At 48.1% G+C, this 17,524-nt stretch overlaps 2 protein-coding genes across 2 annotated transcripts in view; one reads left to right on the top strand and one right to left on the bottom strand.

The window, feature by feature from the left end:
• Window positions 1–5,552, bottom strand: part of LOC104332003 (calpain-2 catalytic subunit) — a 29,745-nt gene extending 24,193 nt beyond the window's left edge. Inside the window, exons 1-2 of the mRNA XM_075413066.1 lie at window positions 5,314–5,552; window positions 4,398–4,467 (exon numbers count right to left, since the gene is read on the bottom strand). Coding sequence (XP_075269181.1) covers window positions 4,398–4,467; window positions 5,314–5,550 — 307 coding nt within the window. The 5' untranslated portion in view covers window positions 5,551–5,552. The remainder of the gene's footprint in view (window positions 1–4,397; window positions 4,468–5,313) is intronic.
• A 6,749-nt stretch (window positions 5,553–12,301) lies between these two features.
• The window catches only part of CAPN8 (calpain 8), a 29,667-nt gene continuing 24,444 nt past the window's right edge, over window positions 12,302–17,524 (top strand). Inside the window, exons 1-2 of the mRNA XM_009937340.2 lie at window positions 12,302–12,538; window positions 15,265–15,334. Coding sequence (XP_009935642.2) covers window positions 12,302–12,538; window positions 15,265–15,334 — 307 coding nt within the window. The remainder of the gene's footprint in view (window positions 12,539–15,264; window positions 15,335–17,524) is intronic.

The raw sequence follows: 17,524 nt of genomic DNA, 5'->3' as shown, positions 1-17,524 counted from the left end.
CTCCAAGAGACCCCCCAGAACATTTGACATTGGTGTTACTACCCTCAGAAAAACCGTGCTTATTTAAATTAATAGCAAGTCTGGCTCAGAGAGCAGCTGCCCCACCACTCCTCCAAAGAAATATTAGCATTTCTATTCCATAAACAAGGCAGGGTCTGGGCAGGCAGACAGCAGCACAGAAAGAACAAGTGAACAACTCGACATGATCACAGTAGCTCAGGAAGCCTTGATCAAGAAGCTGCTCAGCCATCTAGAATAAGAGCATACACCCTTTAATGCTATAATACATGTCTGAGTCAGATTTCCGCTGTACATAAGAAGCACGGAAGCTCAAGGAGGAGAAACTCTCCCCAGAGGGCCTCTAAGCCCATAAGCAGGGTTTATAAAAAATGTCCTTTACTTTCTAGCCATCCCATCAAGGTGGACAGGAAGAGAAAGAGACCGCAGATTTTGTTGTAAAATCTCTCTGTTGAACTTTCTAGTGGTTTCTACGGAGAATATGGAGTCAGACAAACATAGAGCTTAACTTGGACAATTCTGGGCATGGTCTTCTTGAGGTTAAAAGGCCGATGCAGCATACTGGGAGACACACGATCCTTAGCCTTCCACATTTAAAAGTGCTCAACAGTCAGGATATCACCTCTCCCTTTCTGAACAGTCATCACTAAAAGCAGACTTGATAATTCAAAGCCTAGATGAGAACAGAACTTGTGATAATACCCAGAGATTTAGCCTGCACTAAGTAAGTGTGAGCAGGGTCTTTACTGAATAGTCTTAATGATAAGAACTGGCACTTTTGTAAAGCTCTTGACAGTGACTTTGCTTCGATAGAGAACAAAAGTCCAAGAAGAGGTTAACAAGCAGGTTCTTTACATGAAGACTTTGAAAGGTCTTCTAGCAAAGCTAGGTTAATCACGGAGAATTTTTGTAAACGCACAATACAACATGCAGAACAAAGTTACCTGAAAAGGGGATATTATCAGGCTGTGAGTTTATTTATATCAACAATAAGTACTATTTTTTTCTGTCATGCTTTCTTTTAGCTGCTATCAACATTTTACTTCTTATTTCTATGCACCTATTTCTGCATTTACCTAATCTTCAGTGATAAACAAGAACGTTACAAAAAATGTAATTGCGAGGCAAGCATAAATAGCCATAAAGGCTTAAAACTGGCCATTCTGGAGAGCAAAGACAAGGAAAGCATCCCCACGAAGGGCCTGCAGGGCTGGCTGTAAGCGCAAGGCAGCTCCTCTGGTCACTGCACAGCTCATGTAAATAAAGAGTATGGGGTCAAAGGAAAAAAATGTACATTCAGCCAATCACAGACAGGTCACTATTTTAAAACACAGCTATAGATTAACAACTGCATCAATAGCTGAATGTATTTATATTAATACCACAGGGCTCCAGCAAGTTTTCTGGTTAGAAACATGAGGCTGTGGCCTCCCACTTACAGTACAGCGGCTGCCAGCGTGGGAAAACCATGCATCTAATTTTCTAAATTCATCCTACTCAATTCATTACTTTTCCACACATTTTTATTTAAGGAGGAGACACCTGTGTCTAAACAGCAGACAGGAGATACTGCGCTGTGTACGCCCCAGTGTTGTGATACCATGGTGACATCCTCTCCAAAGCAGGCGGTTAAGAGTGAATAAGCTTCCTCTCTGCTGCGGCTTTGGTTCCTCCCCTCCGCTGTCATGAGTCACCCACGTCCTGCTGGTCTGAGCCAAATACCATCATCGACTTCAGATCTAATACTGCAAAACTAACTCCAAATACTCGCCTTTAAAAGTTTCTCCTAAAAAGCAACAAAACCAGAATAAAGGATAGTCCAAAGCCCAAGCAGAAGAATTTTGGTGTCTGGAGAACCTAATGAACGGCTGCCTTGGTGAAGGGACAACCTTTTCCGCACTGATGACTGGCTATGCCTTTTATGCATCGCAGTATCCTACAGTCTAGGTCAAATACAATGAAACAAATTCATAGGCTGCATCTGACCCACAGACCAAAGACTCTTCGGCTAAAAGCCACATCTGTACCACTGCTCGTTAGCTGAGCTGTTTGGTTACACACCGCCTGCCAAGAAGTCTGTTGCAGCAGTGATGGGTGCGTGTGCTTTGGATGCCTCATCTGTCCCTGTGGTACTCCAGGATGTTCTGAATGGCTTCAGAACAGTGACAAAACTCCACATGGGCACAGGTCTGTTGCTTTGTGATCAAGCTTTTTGGGGGATAATTAGACTACATAAGCTTCCTAAGGAAAAAAGCAACATAATAAAAATACAGGCTTCCAAGAGCACCTGACATTTTCCAGTGCAATCTTTATGATATCCTAAAACGTGACAGGACATCAGTGTCAGCACACACAGTTCAAGTAAATGTAAGCTTAAGCAAATGTATTGGTACAAATTCTGGTGTCAGATGAGGCAGTGGCAAAAAAAAAAAAAAATTAAGCATTTGTACAGCACATCTGCTAGCCTCATTGTGTGAAAAAGCAGAGACTCAATACCGGCTCTTAGTAACTCTATACAGAGAAAAGATCAAGAGCATCTAATTTTTAATGAACCACTAAAGTGTCACACAACACCAAAATCCTGCCCAGATTCATAAGAAGATAGATGGGCGAGTCATAGCAGTACTTAGTCATGGTGAAAACAGTAATATAAACAAGAACACTAACAACCTCCTATTCAAATATTTATTTCAGGAGATAAAATAATACAAGCTGTGAGTCAGTTCATATCCTTTGGTGGTACCGTATAACCTCATGAGAACATCTGAGTGGCCCAAAAGACCATTAGGACAAGAAATGCTTTCATAAATTTAAAACAAGGTTTGGCATTAGCAATGGCAACTCCACAACTTGAAAACTAAGTTACAAATCTTTCATTCCAGTGCTTTTTCTGCCACAATATCTGGATAGAAAAGCTGGAAGCCTGTATTAGGCAGAAAGCAACTAACTGCCTTCAGAAATGAACTTCTATTACAAAATACCAGATGTTGAAAAGGCATTATAACGAACACTAATTTAAAGTTCAACTACTCCTTAGCTGCGAAGTTTCACAATTAAAAAAGAAGAAAAGAGGACAGAGGTCTGACGTGTTAAGCACTGGGACATGCTTTGTGCCAAAGTAGTCATGGTGGGAGACACCATACCCAGCAGAGAGAGAACACATGAAGGAAGCTGATGACACGCCAAGGACTTCACTGATGACACAACGGAGCCTAATCCATGCCACAGATGACACTGGGGCACGAGAAGAACTAAATTCACAATCCAAGTATTTTTTATTGTCAGGGCTTTTTACACAAATTGTATCTAGTTGTTTAAGCACCAATGCGAATAACTTCTGAAAGAAAACATAAGCACAAAACATGTGAAATGAGCTTCCCCCTCCGCTATGTTTTTGCACATGAAAACACAAATAGCAGCAGCGGGACTAGAAACTAAGAAGCCGCAAAGTGGCTAATATTATGCTGATGAAAAGCAAACAGAACTTTGTTCCTTTGCCAACCCCACTGCAAAAGCACAACACACAGCATGTATTAGTCACGTTTCCCTACACAGAGAGCATTCCCTCAACCGCGCTATCAGTCTAATCTCAAACCCTCTCCCTAAAGTTACGGAATAAATAGGAGCCTCGCTGCTTCCACTTCAGCTTTTTTCCTCTCGCATCCCCGCCGCCTCCTCGCCAGCCTCCACGCTGCCTTCTGGGAGGAGAGGCATGGAGGCACTCACCTAAAACGCCTTCTGCAGAGAAGTTTCGAGGCTGGGATGCCTGCGCACGCACAGCCAGGTTAAGCCACCCGCTTCCCACTGTCCTCGGGGCTTCCCCGCAGCTCCCGGGGCTCCTCTGGAGCGGCTGACCCAGGGGCTGCCATTGCACAAACTGAGTGGCACCCACAGCAAAGGCTCACAGGCTGGCCCATCCCTCCCGAAATACCCCAGTTTTGTTCTCCTCAAGAGCTGGCAAGCAGCTGGGAATCCCTCTGTGTAATTTGTTTTCTCCATACTGCAACTTTCCAGGTTTCAGGGGGTCCCTCCTGCTCAGTTCTCTGCCACTGAGGAAAGAAACCGCCCGATCTCCTGTGTGGACTGTTAAAGGCAGAAATTAGTGAGGCTGCTCTCAGATATACGGATGCAGACATGAAAGAAACTGGTAGTGATCAGAAGACCCACCGGGACACCAGTCTGTGTCATCCCAGCTTGGTGCACACAGCAAGGCTGTGCTCAGCAGACAAACACACACTGTCTCTACCTGCAGCTGCCAAGGAAAGGCAAGAAGTGGTAGGGTGCAAAACGATGTATTTAGTGAGTTACAGCCTAGTATAAGCTGTGGTGTCCTGGGGCAGCACCTGCATGGAAAACTGAGCTTTCTGCCTCCGCCTTACCTAAGGCCCCTTGGCAGATGTCCGTGCGAGTGGCTCCACTGTCTATGAACTGCGGGCTGGAACACAGCTCCTGGGAACAAAATAAGCCTTGCGTTACACATATCCGCAGGTAAGCGAGGGAACACAGCCCCACTCTCAGCAAATCCCACGACCGACTGACCACAGCAGGACAACGCCACGGAGATGGAGCGGGACAGGAGCGAGCACGGGCACCACACACGTGAAGCACGGTGAGAAGCAGGGCTGGTGACCAAAGCTTGCAGGCAGCCACCTCGCTTCGCAGTACGTGCCAGGAAGCCCACTGTGTCCTTACACACGCGCACACAGTGCCAGGCTGTTACCTCCCCGCCACTGACTACGTCGGGGTCTCTCAGCAGTGCCCGGGCACCCTGCTCTCCGCCTGACCCGATGGCTCCCGCAGGCTGCTTCGGTGGCCCGAGGCGCAGGCTGAGCCAGGGCTCCTGAAGGAAACCTCCGCATCGCGGTCAGCTCATCTCTCTGCTGGGGGAAAGGGGCAGCCAAAGCGACAGCTCCCGAGCGCTGCCCAGACCAGCAGGTTCGGCCGCACGGAGAGCTCGGGCCCGGAGAGGCGAGCGGCCGTCTTGCTGTTCGCTGTGCGGACCGAGCACGTCGCCCCACCAGCCCGGAGCCCGGGGAAAGGACATCCCCCGCGCCCCGGGGTTAGAGGGGGGGGGGGGGGGGAGAGAAAAGTCGGGTGAAAAGGCGCGGCGGTGCCGCGGGAAGGATGCTACCGCCGCTGGAACCGGGATCGGGACCGGGACCGGGACCGGGACCGGGACCGGGACCGGGACCGGGACCGGGACCCCCCCCCCCCCCCCCCCCCCCCCCCCTCCCCTCCCCTCCCCTCCCCTCCCCTCCCCTCCCCTCCCCTCCCCTCCCTCCGCCGCCGCCCTACCGTGGGTCTGCGCCAGACGACGCCCTGCGTCTTGTAGGAGCTGGGCCCCAGCTCCCGGTAGCCGAGGGCGGCGGGGCTGGCGGGGAAGGAGGGGTCCTGGAAGAGCCGCCCCTCCCGCAGGCACTCCTGCCGCAGGGCCCCGAAATCCTGGCCCAGGTAGGGGACGGCGCGGTCGTGCCGCCCCGCGCCCAGCGCCACCGCCCGCTCCTTCGCCACCGCCGCCGCCATCCCCGCCATCGCCCCGCCGCCGCCGCCCCGCCCCGGCCCGGCCCCGCCCGGGCTGACACCCACCCCCGCCGCCCCGGAGGGTGTCACGAGTGCCGCCAGTGCTCAGCCCCGCGGCATCCCCCGGTTTGCTCCGCACCGGGCGTCACCCGCAGCCCCTCCGAGTCAAGGATGAAGATCCCCCCCCCCCCCCCCCAGTATTAGAATATTAATATCAGAAAACCCCAATATTTCCTGCGTAAAAACCCAGAAGTATCCATATTCAAATCTGTAAGCTTAGAAAAAAATCAAAGGAGGGGGGAAACCCCCCCAATACAGCTCAAGAGTTAACACGGTGTGTCTGTACGCTGTAATGTTCTCCTGTTGGAATTCTGCATGCTGCGCGCCACAGAAATCATTTACAGCTGGATTTGCTGGTGGTGGCCAAAGCACGTGTCGCTGCCAGCGCTGCACGAATCCATCCACATCCCGCTGCGTAGCCCCAACTGCGCCCAGCGAGTTCCCCCCAAACGCACACCCCCGCCGAGCGGTGCGGGAGCAGGAGGGTCTCCGTTCCGGCAGCGCGCTGCTCCCAAGGACGGCTGAAACGCTGCTGCTGGCACCCGCGGAGGCCGGCATCCCTCCAAGGGAGAATTCAAACCATTTGTTTCATATTTCAGGCCTGACTCAGGACGTGCTGGGCACCAGGCAGCATTCCCCGGGTGGCGGGGCAGAGGCCGATAGCCTCATATGCTGCACCCACCGCCTGCGCCGGCTGTCCGGCTGCCTCGGAAGCAGAGGCACCTCCTTCTGTGGGTCACATCCCGAGCCCTGGATGCGCTGAACATTTGTTTGGAGCCATCCTATCTGGCTGAAATGAACATTATTGTTTGAAAAATGTCTGAAGAATCACAAAATACCCGGCTGTACCATTTGCTCAGATGTGCTGGGAAGTTTTCCTTGAATATTATAAATCAGAAGTATCTTTTTGTTGCTGATATATGGAGCCTCAGTCTGCACAGAGGTACTGACTATTTGCTTGGTAGCTTCGGACTTCGATCACTTGTGATTGAGGGGTAATGATTTTAAACTAAAAGAGGGTAGGATTTAGACTGGTTATGAGGCAGAAATTTTTTACAGTGAGGGTGATGAAACACTGGCACAGGTTGCCCAGAGAGATGGTTGATGCCCCGTCCCTGGAAACATTCAAGGTCAGGTTTGATGGAAAACTGAGCAACCTGATCTAGTTGAAGATATCCCTGCTCACGGCAGGGGGGCTGGACTAGATGACCTTTAAAGGTCCCTTCCAACTCAAATTATTCTATGATTCCTCTGCTTCCTCTGCACAGGTTCTGCTTACAGAGCTGTGTGGGAAACCATGGCTATTAAATTGGAACCCAATGTAAGCGTTGCCTATTCAATTCGCAGTATAGCAGAGGAGGCCCCCAAAATCTTTTTGAAGTTAGATATGAGAGTGCCACACCAGCCAGCAATGTCTGCGTAGATCACGGCCATGCAAGGGAGCAGTCCTGATGCTGCCTGTGAGGTTGTCCAAACCTGGCCAGGCACAGATCAACTTCACTCTGCTTTGAAGGTGTCGGTTCTTCCTTGTGGGTTAAAGGGGCTCTTTTAATGAAGAGAATAAGGCACGTGGGAAATCAGTTAGACATGAAGAACTGGAAGCGAATCAAGTACTGTTACGTGCTTAAGTGCTCTCTGAACCAAGCTGGTACACACTGTGTGCACTCAATTACTGGTGTGCCCTTAGCCAAGGTCTCCAGCATGGCTGTGCTGAAGCTCTAGCAGGACACAGTGTGATACCGAAGGATGGTTTCACTCGACTGTTTCAATTCATTAAGCACTGCTGAATCCTCTCTCAGACAAGAAAGCCATCTGCTGAACCAGGAGACGAAAAGACAACAGCAACTCACCACCTGGGAGTTTAACTCACAAGGAGCTGTGTTGCATCCTAGCATGACAGATCCGGCAGCTGTAGAGCTGCTCAAAAGGTGTTTGTTTGGCTCCACGCAGTGGTTCAAATCTGTAGAGCTGCCACAGATTAGACTTCTCTGATTTTTCAAGAGTCACCGTAAAAGGAAACCAGTGTCAGTTTAAAGCAGTGATTTTCACTGGCCCACAAAACCAGTTGTGGTTTCTGAACTCCTCTAGCCACTTTCTAGTAGGTGCAGAAGTTTAAGCTGGGTTAAAGTTTGTTGTATAATCACTTTGCTTTTCTTAGTCATCTCCCCTACGTCCTGTAGATGATATTCACAGACCACTCTAGGGTCTGCTGGCAGCCCACCGACAGCCTTTGCTTGGGCAACGATCAAGAAGATCGAGTGTGTACAAGCATGTTATATGGCCTCTCTGCACAGTCGCCGTTACCAGAGTTTTCTTAGAGTCTCTGCGGTGGGATGGGAGTTGAGACAGAGCCAAACAGAAAAGAACAACAGAAGGGAGCAAAGATGGAAGGAAAGTTGGCCAGCAAGGATTCAAGCAGGCAGTGGGAGAGGTACCCAAGACAATGCGGAGAAGACATATTTTTGCCGTCATGGCTAGTTAGAGTGTTCCCAAACACATAGAGGGTGTGCTGTCCCAGGTGGGTTGGTAAGAGGCGAGGAAATGTTGGTGTAATCCAGGATTTCATTTATTATATGGGAAGCTGGCCATACCAGCAGCCATCTGAACAGCCTGCCCACAAAGTCTTCTGCAGATAGGTAAGTCGACAAGCCAGCCGCTTCCAGCCTCGCAGTAGATGTAGACGTGAGCCCACAGTGAGAAGGAAAGCAGGAAGGTCTTTAGAGCACTACACAAGCCAGTCCCCTTGGTCTTCTACATGCTCACATGATATGCCTGTTTTCTGTAAAGAAAGGGGAGATTTCCACTTGACTGCGAGACCAGTGTAATGCTGCTAGGTAAAATAGAAGCCCCAAGAATAGTTATCCACTAGTGTCCCCCTAAAACTAGGCAACTTCAGAAAGAAAAAGAAATTTGACTTTTTCTCAAGTTCTCTGCACACCTGCCGCTGTTAAAGAGTCACGAACTCTCAAATTTCACAAGTAAAGTGGTTTCAGTTGTTGCTGCAGCAGCTCATGCTGGTTGCTGATAAGGAGCATCCAGATGCCTCTCACAGCCTGGAGTCCCACACAGGACAGGCTTCTCCTGCCCTATTCCCATACTCAGCAGTGGTAAGCAGCTCAGCACTGCTCTGCTTCACAGCATCCCTCCCTCTTGCTCATCTGCCCTCCACTAGACGCACATGTTGGGGGGACAAAGGTGAGCCACTTGCCAAGCACCCAGGAAAGGGGAGAAGGGGCCACACACCCTCTGGGCTCCTGCTGTCCTGCCCGGGAGCTGCCCTGTCCCCACTAGGTTGCGGGTGGCTTCCCAGAGGAGGAGGCTTGCAGCAGCAGTGGTGATGTTTCACAACGAAGGGAATTGTTCTCCCCTCTGGAGCTGGGATCTGGAGCGGGACTGAGGTTTCCTCATCAGCGCAAGACCGGCTGCAGCCCCGGCCAACGCAGTGAGAGGTGGCAGCAAGACCTGGGTCATCTTGCGAAATTCAGCCGCCCTTCCCACCTCCTTACAGTGCTGAAAAAACACCCCTGGACCAGCCCAGTTGTGCTGCGGAGCTTCACACCTAGGGTGCAGGCATTACTGCTGCCGCACATCACCTCCCTCCTCCTCTTCCTAAGGCACTGACAATTTTCTGGCTTTTTATAAAAATAAATGAACAAGGTCGCTGCTAACCTCAGACGCTTTTCCCTATAGGGAACCCACTAGGCTGCAGCTTGTAGCAAATCCTCCTTCCACGAACATTTTGGTGAAATACTCCAACCTTTAAAAGAATAATCATACAGATAAACATTTAGGACCTTTCATAGCTTGCACTAGTCTGCCTGTTAATAACCACTCCATTTTCACAGTAATGGGGCAGGTAGGAGCCCATACATCTAGAAAAGGAGAAGGTAAGCTCTCTAAATCTAGCTAATCCCTTTTCACACTGTAGGGGCTACAGTACAGCTAAGCAGCCTGAATTTTCATTTGCAAAGTGCTGCAGTACAGGAGAGCCATTTCATTTCCCTCTAATGCACTACAGCAAAAAAACATATCTAGAACTGCTAGATAATTGACAGTTATTTTCTTCTAAAGATTTCCACAGTTATGGAACAATTTTGATTTCATGGAATTTGCAGATTCTTCTTTGAAACCAAGATTATGTGCTTTCTTGGTTTATTTGTTTCTTCCCCATTTCTCTCACCATCTTGCTGTCATCAAGACAGGGAGAGAGGGGAGGGAAAGCAGGAAGAGCCATGTAAAAACATGCAAATCTCAGACGGAACAGAAATCAGAATAATTTTCATATTTTTTTTTCTTGTTGCTGTTTCCCTAGGGGTTAATGCCACTTCAGCAGCCCTTTTTTGAGGGTCATGGAGAAACTGAAATGTATTCCCCCCCATAATACAACTGTCAGTTGTTGCTGTAGTCAACTATACAATCACCATCTTTTCCTCTTCTTTATATCCTCTAGATGGTGCTTGTGTATCACTTTCTACACAAAATAAATCATTCTGTGGCTGATCAAGCTTGGAAATGGGTTTGAAGTGCTGTGCTACAGATCATTAGGAGCAGAGGGTTGTGGTGGACACCCTGGGTGGTCACTTGGTCCAAGCCTCTGACGGAAAATGGTTGTCCTCATCCTCTTCCCAAATGAGAGATACAGGACAAAAAAAATGCTACGGCACATTTTACTGGAATTTATGAAGATTCAAATCTGAGTGTATTTCCTCTGCATCAACCCTCAACATGCTGATGATGCACAATCGTTCTCCCTTTCTGTGCCCACTCGTGTCTGGTGGCAACTGGAGTTACAGAGCACACAGCATATGAAGTGTGTGTCTGAAAAAGCATGTGGCAAACAAAAGATTCCCAATCAAAATGGCATTTCCCAAGTGTTGGAGCACTGTGGTTTTCCATGAACAACACTGCCAAAGCTTGAAGCTTACAGCAAGATGTGAGTGTGCCATATTCTGCCTCACAAGCAGAGAAAGTGGGCACCTCTAAATGGGTCTGTTTGTCAGGGAGGTGAAAGAAAAAATCAATCCTGTGAAAAAAAAAAAATCCTCCCCTCAACCCTTTACTACTCCACTCTTCACTTGGATTCAGTACACAGACTGAAGTGCTGAAGTGTAACAGAGATGAAATTTTGGCCATCCTTCTCCTTTACTGAAATTCAACATTATTAATTCAATTTTTGCATAACTGGTATAATAATTCCCTTAGCCTAGCCTTTTCTACCTGTGCCCACCTGGAACTGAGCAAGTAATTTTGTTTCTTGTTTTGCATTCACGCTCTTCAAATATTTGCAGATGAGCAACCCGACCAGCCTCTGTTTGGGCTCCTTATCTCAACTGATTTCGGCCCTTAAAAATTCTCTCTTCCCTTCCCCACACCTCCAGTCTAAACTTACCAAGGGATAGTCACCAAACATGCTCTCTGACAAACAGCCTTACTGTTTACCCAGCTCTCAGCTGGACACGCACTGGGCTTTGCTGAGGAAATCTGGCCATGAAATAGGAAGACCGCAGAGAGCAGCTGTGCTCAGTGGAAAATTGCTCCTGCTTCAGTTCTTGAACCTACAGACATTTGCAGCCGCCTTGCCAGGCAGGGGTGCACCCCTGTGTCGGTACAAAATGGGTAGAAACTTGGAGTTTTTCTACTACAAGAACAGGAACCACTATTTTTTAAGGTCTAAAAAGCCTTCTGCACCCAAGGTGGGTTTTTTTGTTGTTGTTGGTGGTTTTTTTTCCTGTAAACATTTTATATGCAGGAATTATCATCAAAAGACTCTAAATACGATGGCTAACTTTTCACCAGCCGAGATAAGACCTTGTTTTTATAGATGGGGATGGTACAGTGACTTTTGCTCAGGGTCACACTGGAGATGGGGAGCAGGGGTTAACACCTTGCCTCCTATCCGGTGATATAATTTTCCTGTTTTGGCCTGGGTCACGCTCCTGAATTGTATCCTTGCCCTCTGCAGGTCATATGGCTGAGTATCCATCTCTAGCTCTGTCAAGTTCACATCTTTTATTGCTAATAAATTAACTCATAAAATCATACTGCTTTGAGAGTATCAAAGAGTTGGGTTTGTTGGTTTTTGTTTTTTTTTTTTTTTCAAAAAAGATCACTTAAGCCAGAAATGGGTTCAATTTTTCCCCAACTTTAAAACTCGCTGACATCTCCATAGCCAGGTAAGCCACAGCAGTAGATATCTAGCTCCAGGTTTTGTGGTTGCTCAATCCTCCAGCAGTATAGAGCCCAATCTCAGAAGCAAGGAAAGGAGTTTTAAACCATCTTCATCTGGATTTTTAAAGCACTGGTCCTCAAGCCTGACTTTCAGCACACTGAATGTACGCAATGACTTTCCATGTGTAAATAGGTGTGTCCGCAAAAGCACTGTTTTCCTTTGCCCCTTGTTAAAAGCCTATTTTATAAAGGGGCAGGGAAGTCACACACGTTTAAGCAAATAGTGGGTAAGCAGCACAAGGCAGTGCCCATGGTCCCAGCCGCGCTGGCTGCAGCCCCCATCAGCTCCTTGCCTGCATCTCTCAGATACATCTCAGGTACATATTTGCACTTCTGGTGCCTCCTCCCTCCAGGGCTGTTGAAGCGTGTAGGGCAGCCCCCGGCTCCACCCGAGCCTGCTACCTGCCTATATTCACCTCCTCTTGCCTAGCAGGCAACGACAGAGCTGTGCCGCACGCTGTGAGGGTGGGCAGGCATGTCCAGGGTCGCGGCAAGGCTCTGCCAAGAAAGAGCGGCTGCGGATGGGCTCGGATCCAACAGGAACGCCATCAAGTATTTGAAGCAGGACTACGAAGTCCTGAGGTGGCAGTGCCTGCAGGCTGGCACCCTGTTCAAGGATGAGGAGTTCCCAGCCTGTCCTTCTGCGCTGGGTTACCGGGACCTGGGACCGTACTCCTTCAGAACCCAGGGGATAATCTGGAAGCGCCCCACGGTAAGAGTGCTTTGTAACTGCGTGTTTTGCTGGGTTCAGATCTAATCAAAGCTCCCCTGAGCATCCACGCTAAAGCAGTGGTGAGCCTGAATATCCGCTATGCCTGTATGTTTTGGTTTTTCCTTCTGTCTTGCATTACCTCCATGGGTAGCAGAATTAAGGTGGAAAAAAAGAACTCAACATCTTCTAAGTCCTTTATAAAGCTAGGAATCCTATAACTGCTTCATGGGAACCTGATTCGTCCCTGTCCCTCCCAGCTCCACAGAGCACAACAACTCCAGGGTGCAATTCAGAGGTGGATGCAAAAGCCCCGCGTGTACCTGACAGAGCTCAGGGCACCCCAGGAATTACCAACCATCAATTGTAACGGTACCCACCCCAGGAAACCAGGTTAATACTTAAATGAAATGCTCTGCCTCTCTTCAAGCTACCTGTGACACTTTAAGAGCAACTGACTGGAACACTTACTACCTAGATACATATATCTTATAAATGGCCTTTCATTTTAAAATGGTCATTTTCATCATGAAATATTAGATGCTGAATTGTTTTTAAGCCTTCAGTTCAGGGCTTCGAATAATTTTCATTTCTCAGTCATTATTTTCTGTCCCCCCTTTGCTCCTCCTTTGTCACTTTGCCTCCTTGCAACATCAAGAGCAATTGAAAAAAGGGGAAGGAAGGAAAAAAACCTCAAACAACTTACCTTCCTCTTATGGGGGAAAGGAGAACGAGAGAAACAGGGAAAATTTCAAGGCTCAGATTTTTTTTTTTCTTCACCTGAAAAGTGAGAGAAGGAAACTTGCAGGTTTAGTAACTCAAAGCTGCTACGCTGTCACCCCCATTTGTCCATGTGCACTTTACTCTGGGACCTGGTGTTTCAGCAGCAAGTACCATGGAAGTGTCTCTTGACTTTGCTTACCCTGGGGGATCATCAGCCTTAGAAAACTCATAAAATTATACGTTGGTTCCTCATGCAAGAACAACGTCGTGACAGTGTCTCTGCCTGTGATGTGTACAAGTGTAGCATGGTCAGGAATGACCGAGGACTGAGATCCAGCAGAATGTCCCAGCCCTGCCTGCCAGAGACCTGCCAGTGTGGGACCCCCCTCTGCCCTCCCAGCACTCAGCAGAGACACAAACAGTTTATGGACACTTTACCAATAAGTACCAGGACCCACTGGCTTATCTCCATTCCTGGGGCAGAGTCCAACCCTGCTGCAAGGCCCACAAGCACACGTGCTGGGGACAAATCCTCTGCTTTGCTCTCCTGTGGAGGGACCTGGATCTGACCTACAGCTGGCAGATGACTCCTGTCGGAGGTCACAGTCCTGCTCATTGCTTGGACTTTTTCAATTGGCCAGCAGGTTTCCATCTGCAAACTCTGCCCATGATTGCAGGCTGATGGGATCACTGTTCACTTACCTGCCTGCATCCGAAACAGTACCCCATGGGTGATCTGGAGGAGACCTGCTGGAGATGCTAAGGTCACCCTTCCCCTCCCCCCCAGCTGTGACTGCTGGTTTGCAGACAGCGAGCGCTGGGCACTCTGCCATCACAGGCTTATCTTCGAATTTCAGCAGTGGGTTGATATAAGGAGAGGAGCTGGAAATGCCGTTGTGTGAAAGGTGTATGCAGCACTTGGGCAGTGACTCAGGAAGGACAGGTGTCTGGGTGAGTAATGAATCACAAGCAGCTGGCTGCCACTGGGTGCACTGTTTTGGAGGGAGGAGAGAAAAACCAACACAAAACCTTTCCTGTGTGGTAGGTAACCTACTCCTGACTCCTACCCACCAGGACAGCCCTGAGGCAGCTGACCAGCTTCATAACCACAGAAACAAAAGGGATTTAGCTGAGATCACATCTATCACGAGAGGAGATTCGCAAACTGGCTCTTCATCACGTGAACACAAGCAGCCCTGTGTTGTCCCTGTCCCATGGCTCAGTGACACAGAGAAGCTCAGAGCTGACAACTGCTGTCTCTGGGAGAGCCAGCGACTGCCTCAGCTTCCTCAACCCTGCTTGCCATGATAGGCTTCCTACAGGCTGCTCCTTGCTGCCACCCAGAAGCTCACAGAAGATGCTTGGGAGAAAGGGAAGGCTTTTGTCTCTAGTGAGACAATGTAAATTTCCTAATTCAGGGCATGAATTTTTGGAGGGCTCAGAGCTGGGATAGGAGGGATGGTCATTGTCATAACCTACTCAGCTGGCCCCAAAAGGCTAGGGGGAAGGGGGGTCACTAATAGAAGCGTTTGCATGGTTGGCCTCTCAGGAAGCAGGGTTGGGGCAGGGTAACATCCTCCACGCTGGTGGCAGTGGCAGCTCAGCAGAGCTCCAGTGCCAGATCCAGCATTGATGGTCACAAACGCATTTGCACTGCTTGAGCCAAAACCACAGCAAGATAAAAGAAGATGTAAATGCCAAGGTTGAATTTTCACCTCTGTCCCCGCAGTAGCAAAAATTCTTACCAATATCACTGACAGTCTCAAGTAGCCAAATGCTTCAGGATTTGCCTCAAAAAAAAAAAAAAAAAAAAGATACATGCAGTCTTCAATTTAATAAGGCAACATTATTCTAACCCCGCATTAGTCAGACAGAGGACAAAGGATATATTTTTTAAGAAATGTTGAAAGTGTTTAATGTTTTTTGAATATTGAAGCAAGGAACAAGAAACAGGAACTTTTCAGACTGGAAAGGGTGATGCATACTTCGAAAATGTGTCTTTTCAGGAGTTGTGCGCCAACCCTCAGTTTATAGTTGGAGGAGCTACTCGCACAGATGTCTGCCAAGGAGAGCTGGGTATGTACGGCACTTCCGAATTTTGTTCGGAAGGAAAAAAAAAAAAAAAAAAAGAATCTTCATTTAAAAATTCCTCATACACATGCCATTTTATTGGCTATCTCCCAGCCATAGTATGGAGAGAGGCAGACACCCAAGAAAGGGACTCATGCACAAGCATTGCTGCCTGGTATGGAGTGTATATGGGCTTGTAAGAGCATTGTCAAAACTGGAAGACACCAAAGAGTCTCCTGGAGGTAGGGAGCTATTTATCCCCTTGTGGAACAGAAAGACTGGCTTGCTTTTCACCTCTTGAGACAGAGCTGGACACCAACCTAATCATGAGAGCACTTGCCTTGAAGCAAGAGAGTGGGCTTCATGTCCATCCCAGCAAGAGTGGCTCCAAAGACTTGGGGGACAAGGGACAGCAGGGAGGTTTCATCCAGTAGCCTAGTCATTAGGGATTTTTATTTGGCAGACAGAGCAAGTTCCATCCCTCATTTCACACTGAACAAACACACAACCACCAAGGAGCAGAGCAGGAACTGGTTTAGTACAGGGGCTGGGGCTGTGACATGCCATTTCATGCCAAGCAGGATGGGCCATATGCTTGCAGGCATGATTTATAAACAAGGACCGCATCATAAAAACATGAACAGGGCACAAACTTTGTAATACCATCCACAACAAGCAATTGTTCCAAGGCCTTCATGCTGGATGCTCCTTCTACTTGTCTGGTGTAGAGCTATGAGCAGCGGCAGGAGTGACCAAGCACCGGGCACGTTCTGCAAATGCAGCCAAAAAAGGCAGTGTTGCTCAGCTCCCCGAATTAGGGGCTGGCACGGACAAGGTGTCTCTCAGACAGCACTTGTCCTCTCCTAGAGATCTATTATAGCAAAACTTTCCCACTCATTTTTCTCTAAGGCTTGCCATTGTCTAAACAGAGCTCCTGTGCAAGCGGCCAGAAGGCAGCTGTAAGTGGGCTTTATTCCCTCTTTGAATAGCTGCCGCAGCAGCCTTCTTCCCTGCCTGCCTCGCTGATAAGAACTAGCTCCAGAAGACAGCAGCAGCAACCTCTCCTGACTACATATTGAGGCAAGAAGGCTGAAACTCTTGTAATGAGAATTTGATAGATTAGACACAGAGAAATAAGCCTTTCTCCCTCCTGCGCTGCTTACCACAGTACTCCTGACCTTACTGGTCTTCTAGCCCATCCATTGTGCAAATGAGGTTCAAACAATTTCTGCAAGTCATTGGTAATAAATAATACCAATGCTGGTCCTGTAAACACAGCACCATTAAAGCAATTGTTAAAAAATTCCCTGGTGTGTGGGCTTCTGCTCCAAATGCTAAAAATAAGATGCTCAATCATATACTTGCTCCAAGATACTTATTCAGGGGATGTTGAAAAAGAGTATGGGGAAATCACTAACTGTATTGTAGGAAAATGGTTCAGATAAGTAATAAAAGCAACATTTCTTGTCATCTCCAATTTGGGAAGTTTCTATAATAGCATAAAAAAAAATAAAGTTCACATGCCTGAAGTAAACCCTCATTTTCCTCGACAGTTTACAAGCTCAAGGACTGAAGAATATTGCCTGCTCTTAAACTAGAAGAGGTCAATGCATTATTTCTGTTAAGCCTAGATACTGAATACAAATACCGTGAGCCCCTTTTTATTTCTGCCACCTCCTGAACGTCTCTGTGGGGTTGCAGTCCTTTGTGCTAAATGGGCTTTCGTCAGACAGCAGTGCCAAAATCCATCAAACAACAGAACTCGGCCCAAAAGCCTCCTGTGAATCTGGGGACAATGCCTGCCCCCAGGCTTTTCCAAGCCAGCCTTCAGTGGGCAGTACCCCAAGTGCTGGTCCTGAAAGCTACCCCTTAACCTAGAAGAAAAGCCCCAGTATCTGATTCTGTTTTTGTTACAAGCTTCCTTTTCTCTCTCTCTCAAAGAAAAAAATAGTCAAAGATAATCCCATTTGTTTCTGCAAGGCTGCTTTGAATTGCTTCTACGTACACTGACCCTTCACAAAAATAAACCTCAGAATACAGGTACGGGACTTCCCTTTTAACGTTCAGGTATTTGCTTTACATGTCTGAGGTATACCATGCTTTTTTGGTATTTGATCCAATACCTTGAATTTCAAAGTCCTTGTTACTACAGCCCTCATGTAAAACACCTCTATTGAAATAGACTCTGATTACATA

This window comes from Opisthocomus hoazin, chromosome 2 (genome assembly GCF_030867145.1).
Source record: "Opisthocomus hoazin isolate bOpiHoa1 chromosome 2, bOpiHoa1.hap1, whole genome shotgun sequence".
Lineage (NCBI taxonomy): Eukaryota > Metazoa > Chordata > Aves > Opisthocomiformes > Opisthocomidae > Opisthocomus > Opisthocomus hoazin.
This window is presented reverse-complemented; position numbering and strand designations above follow the sequence as displayed.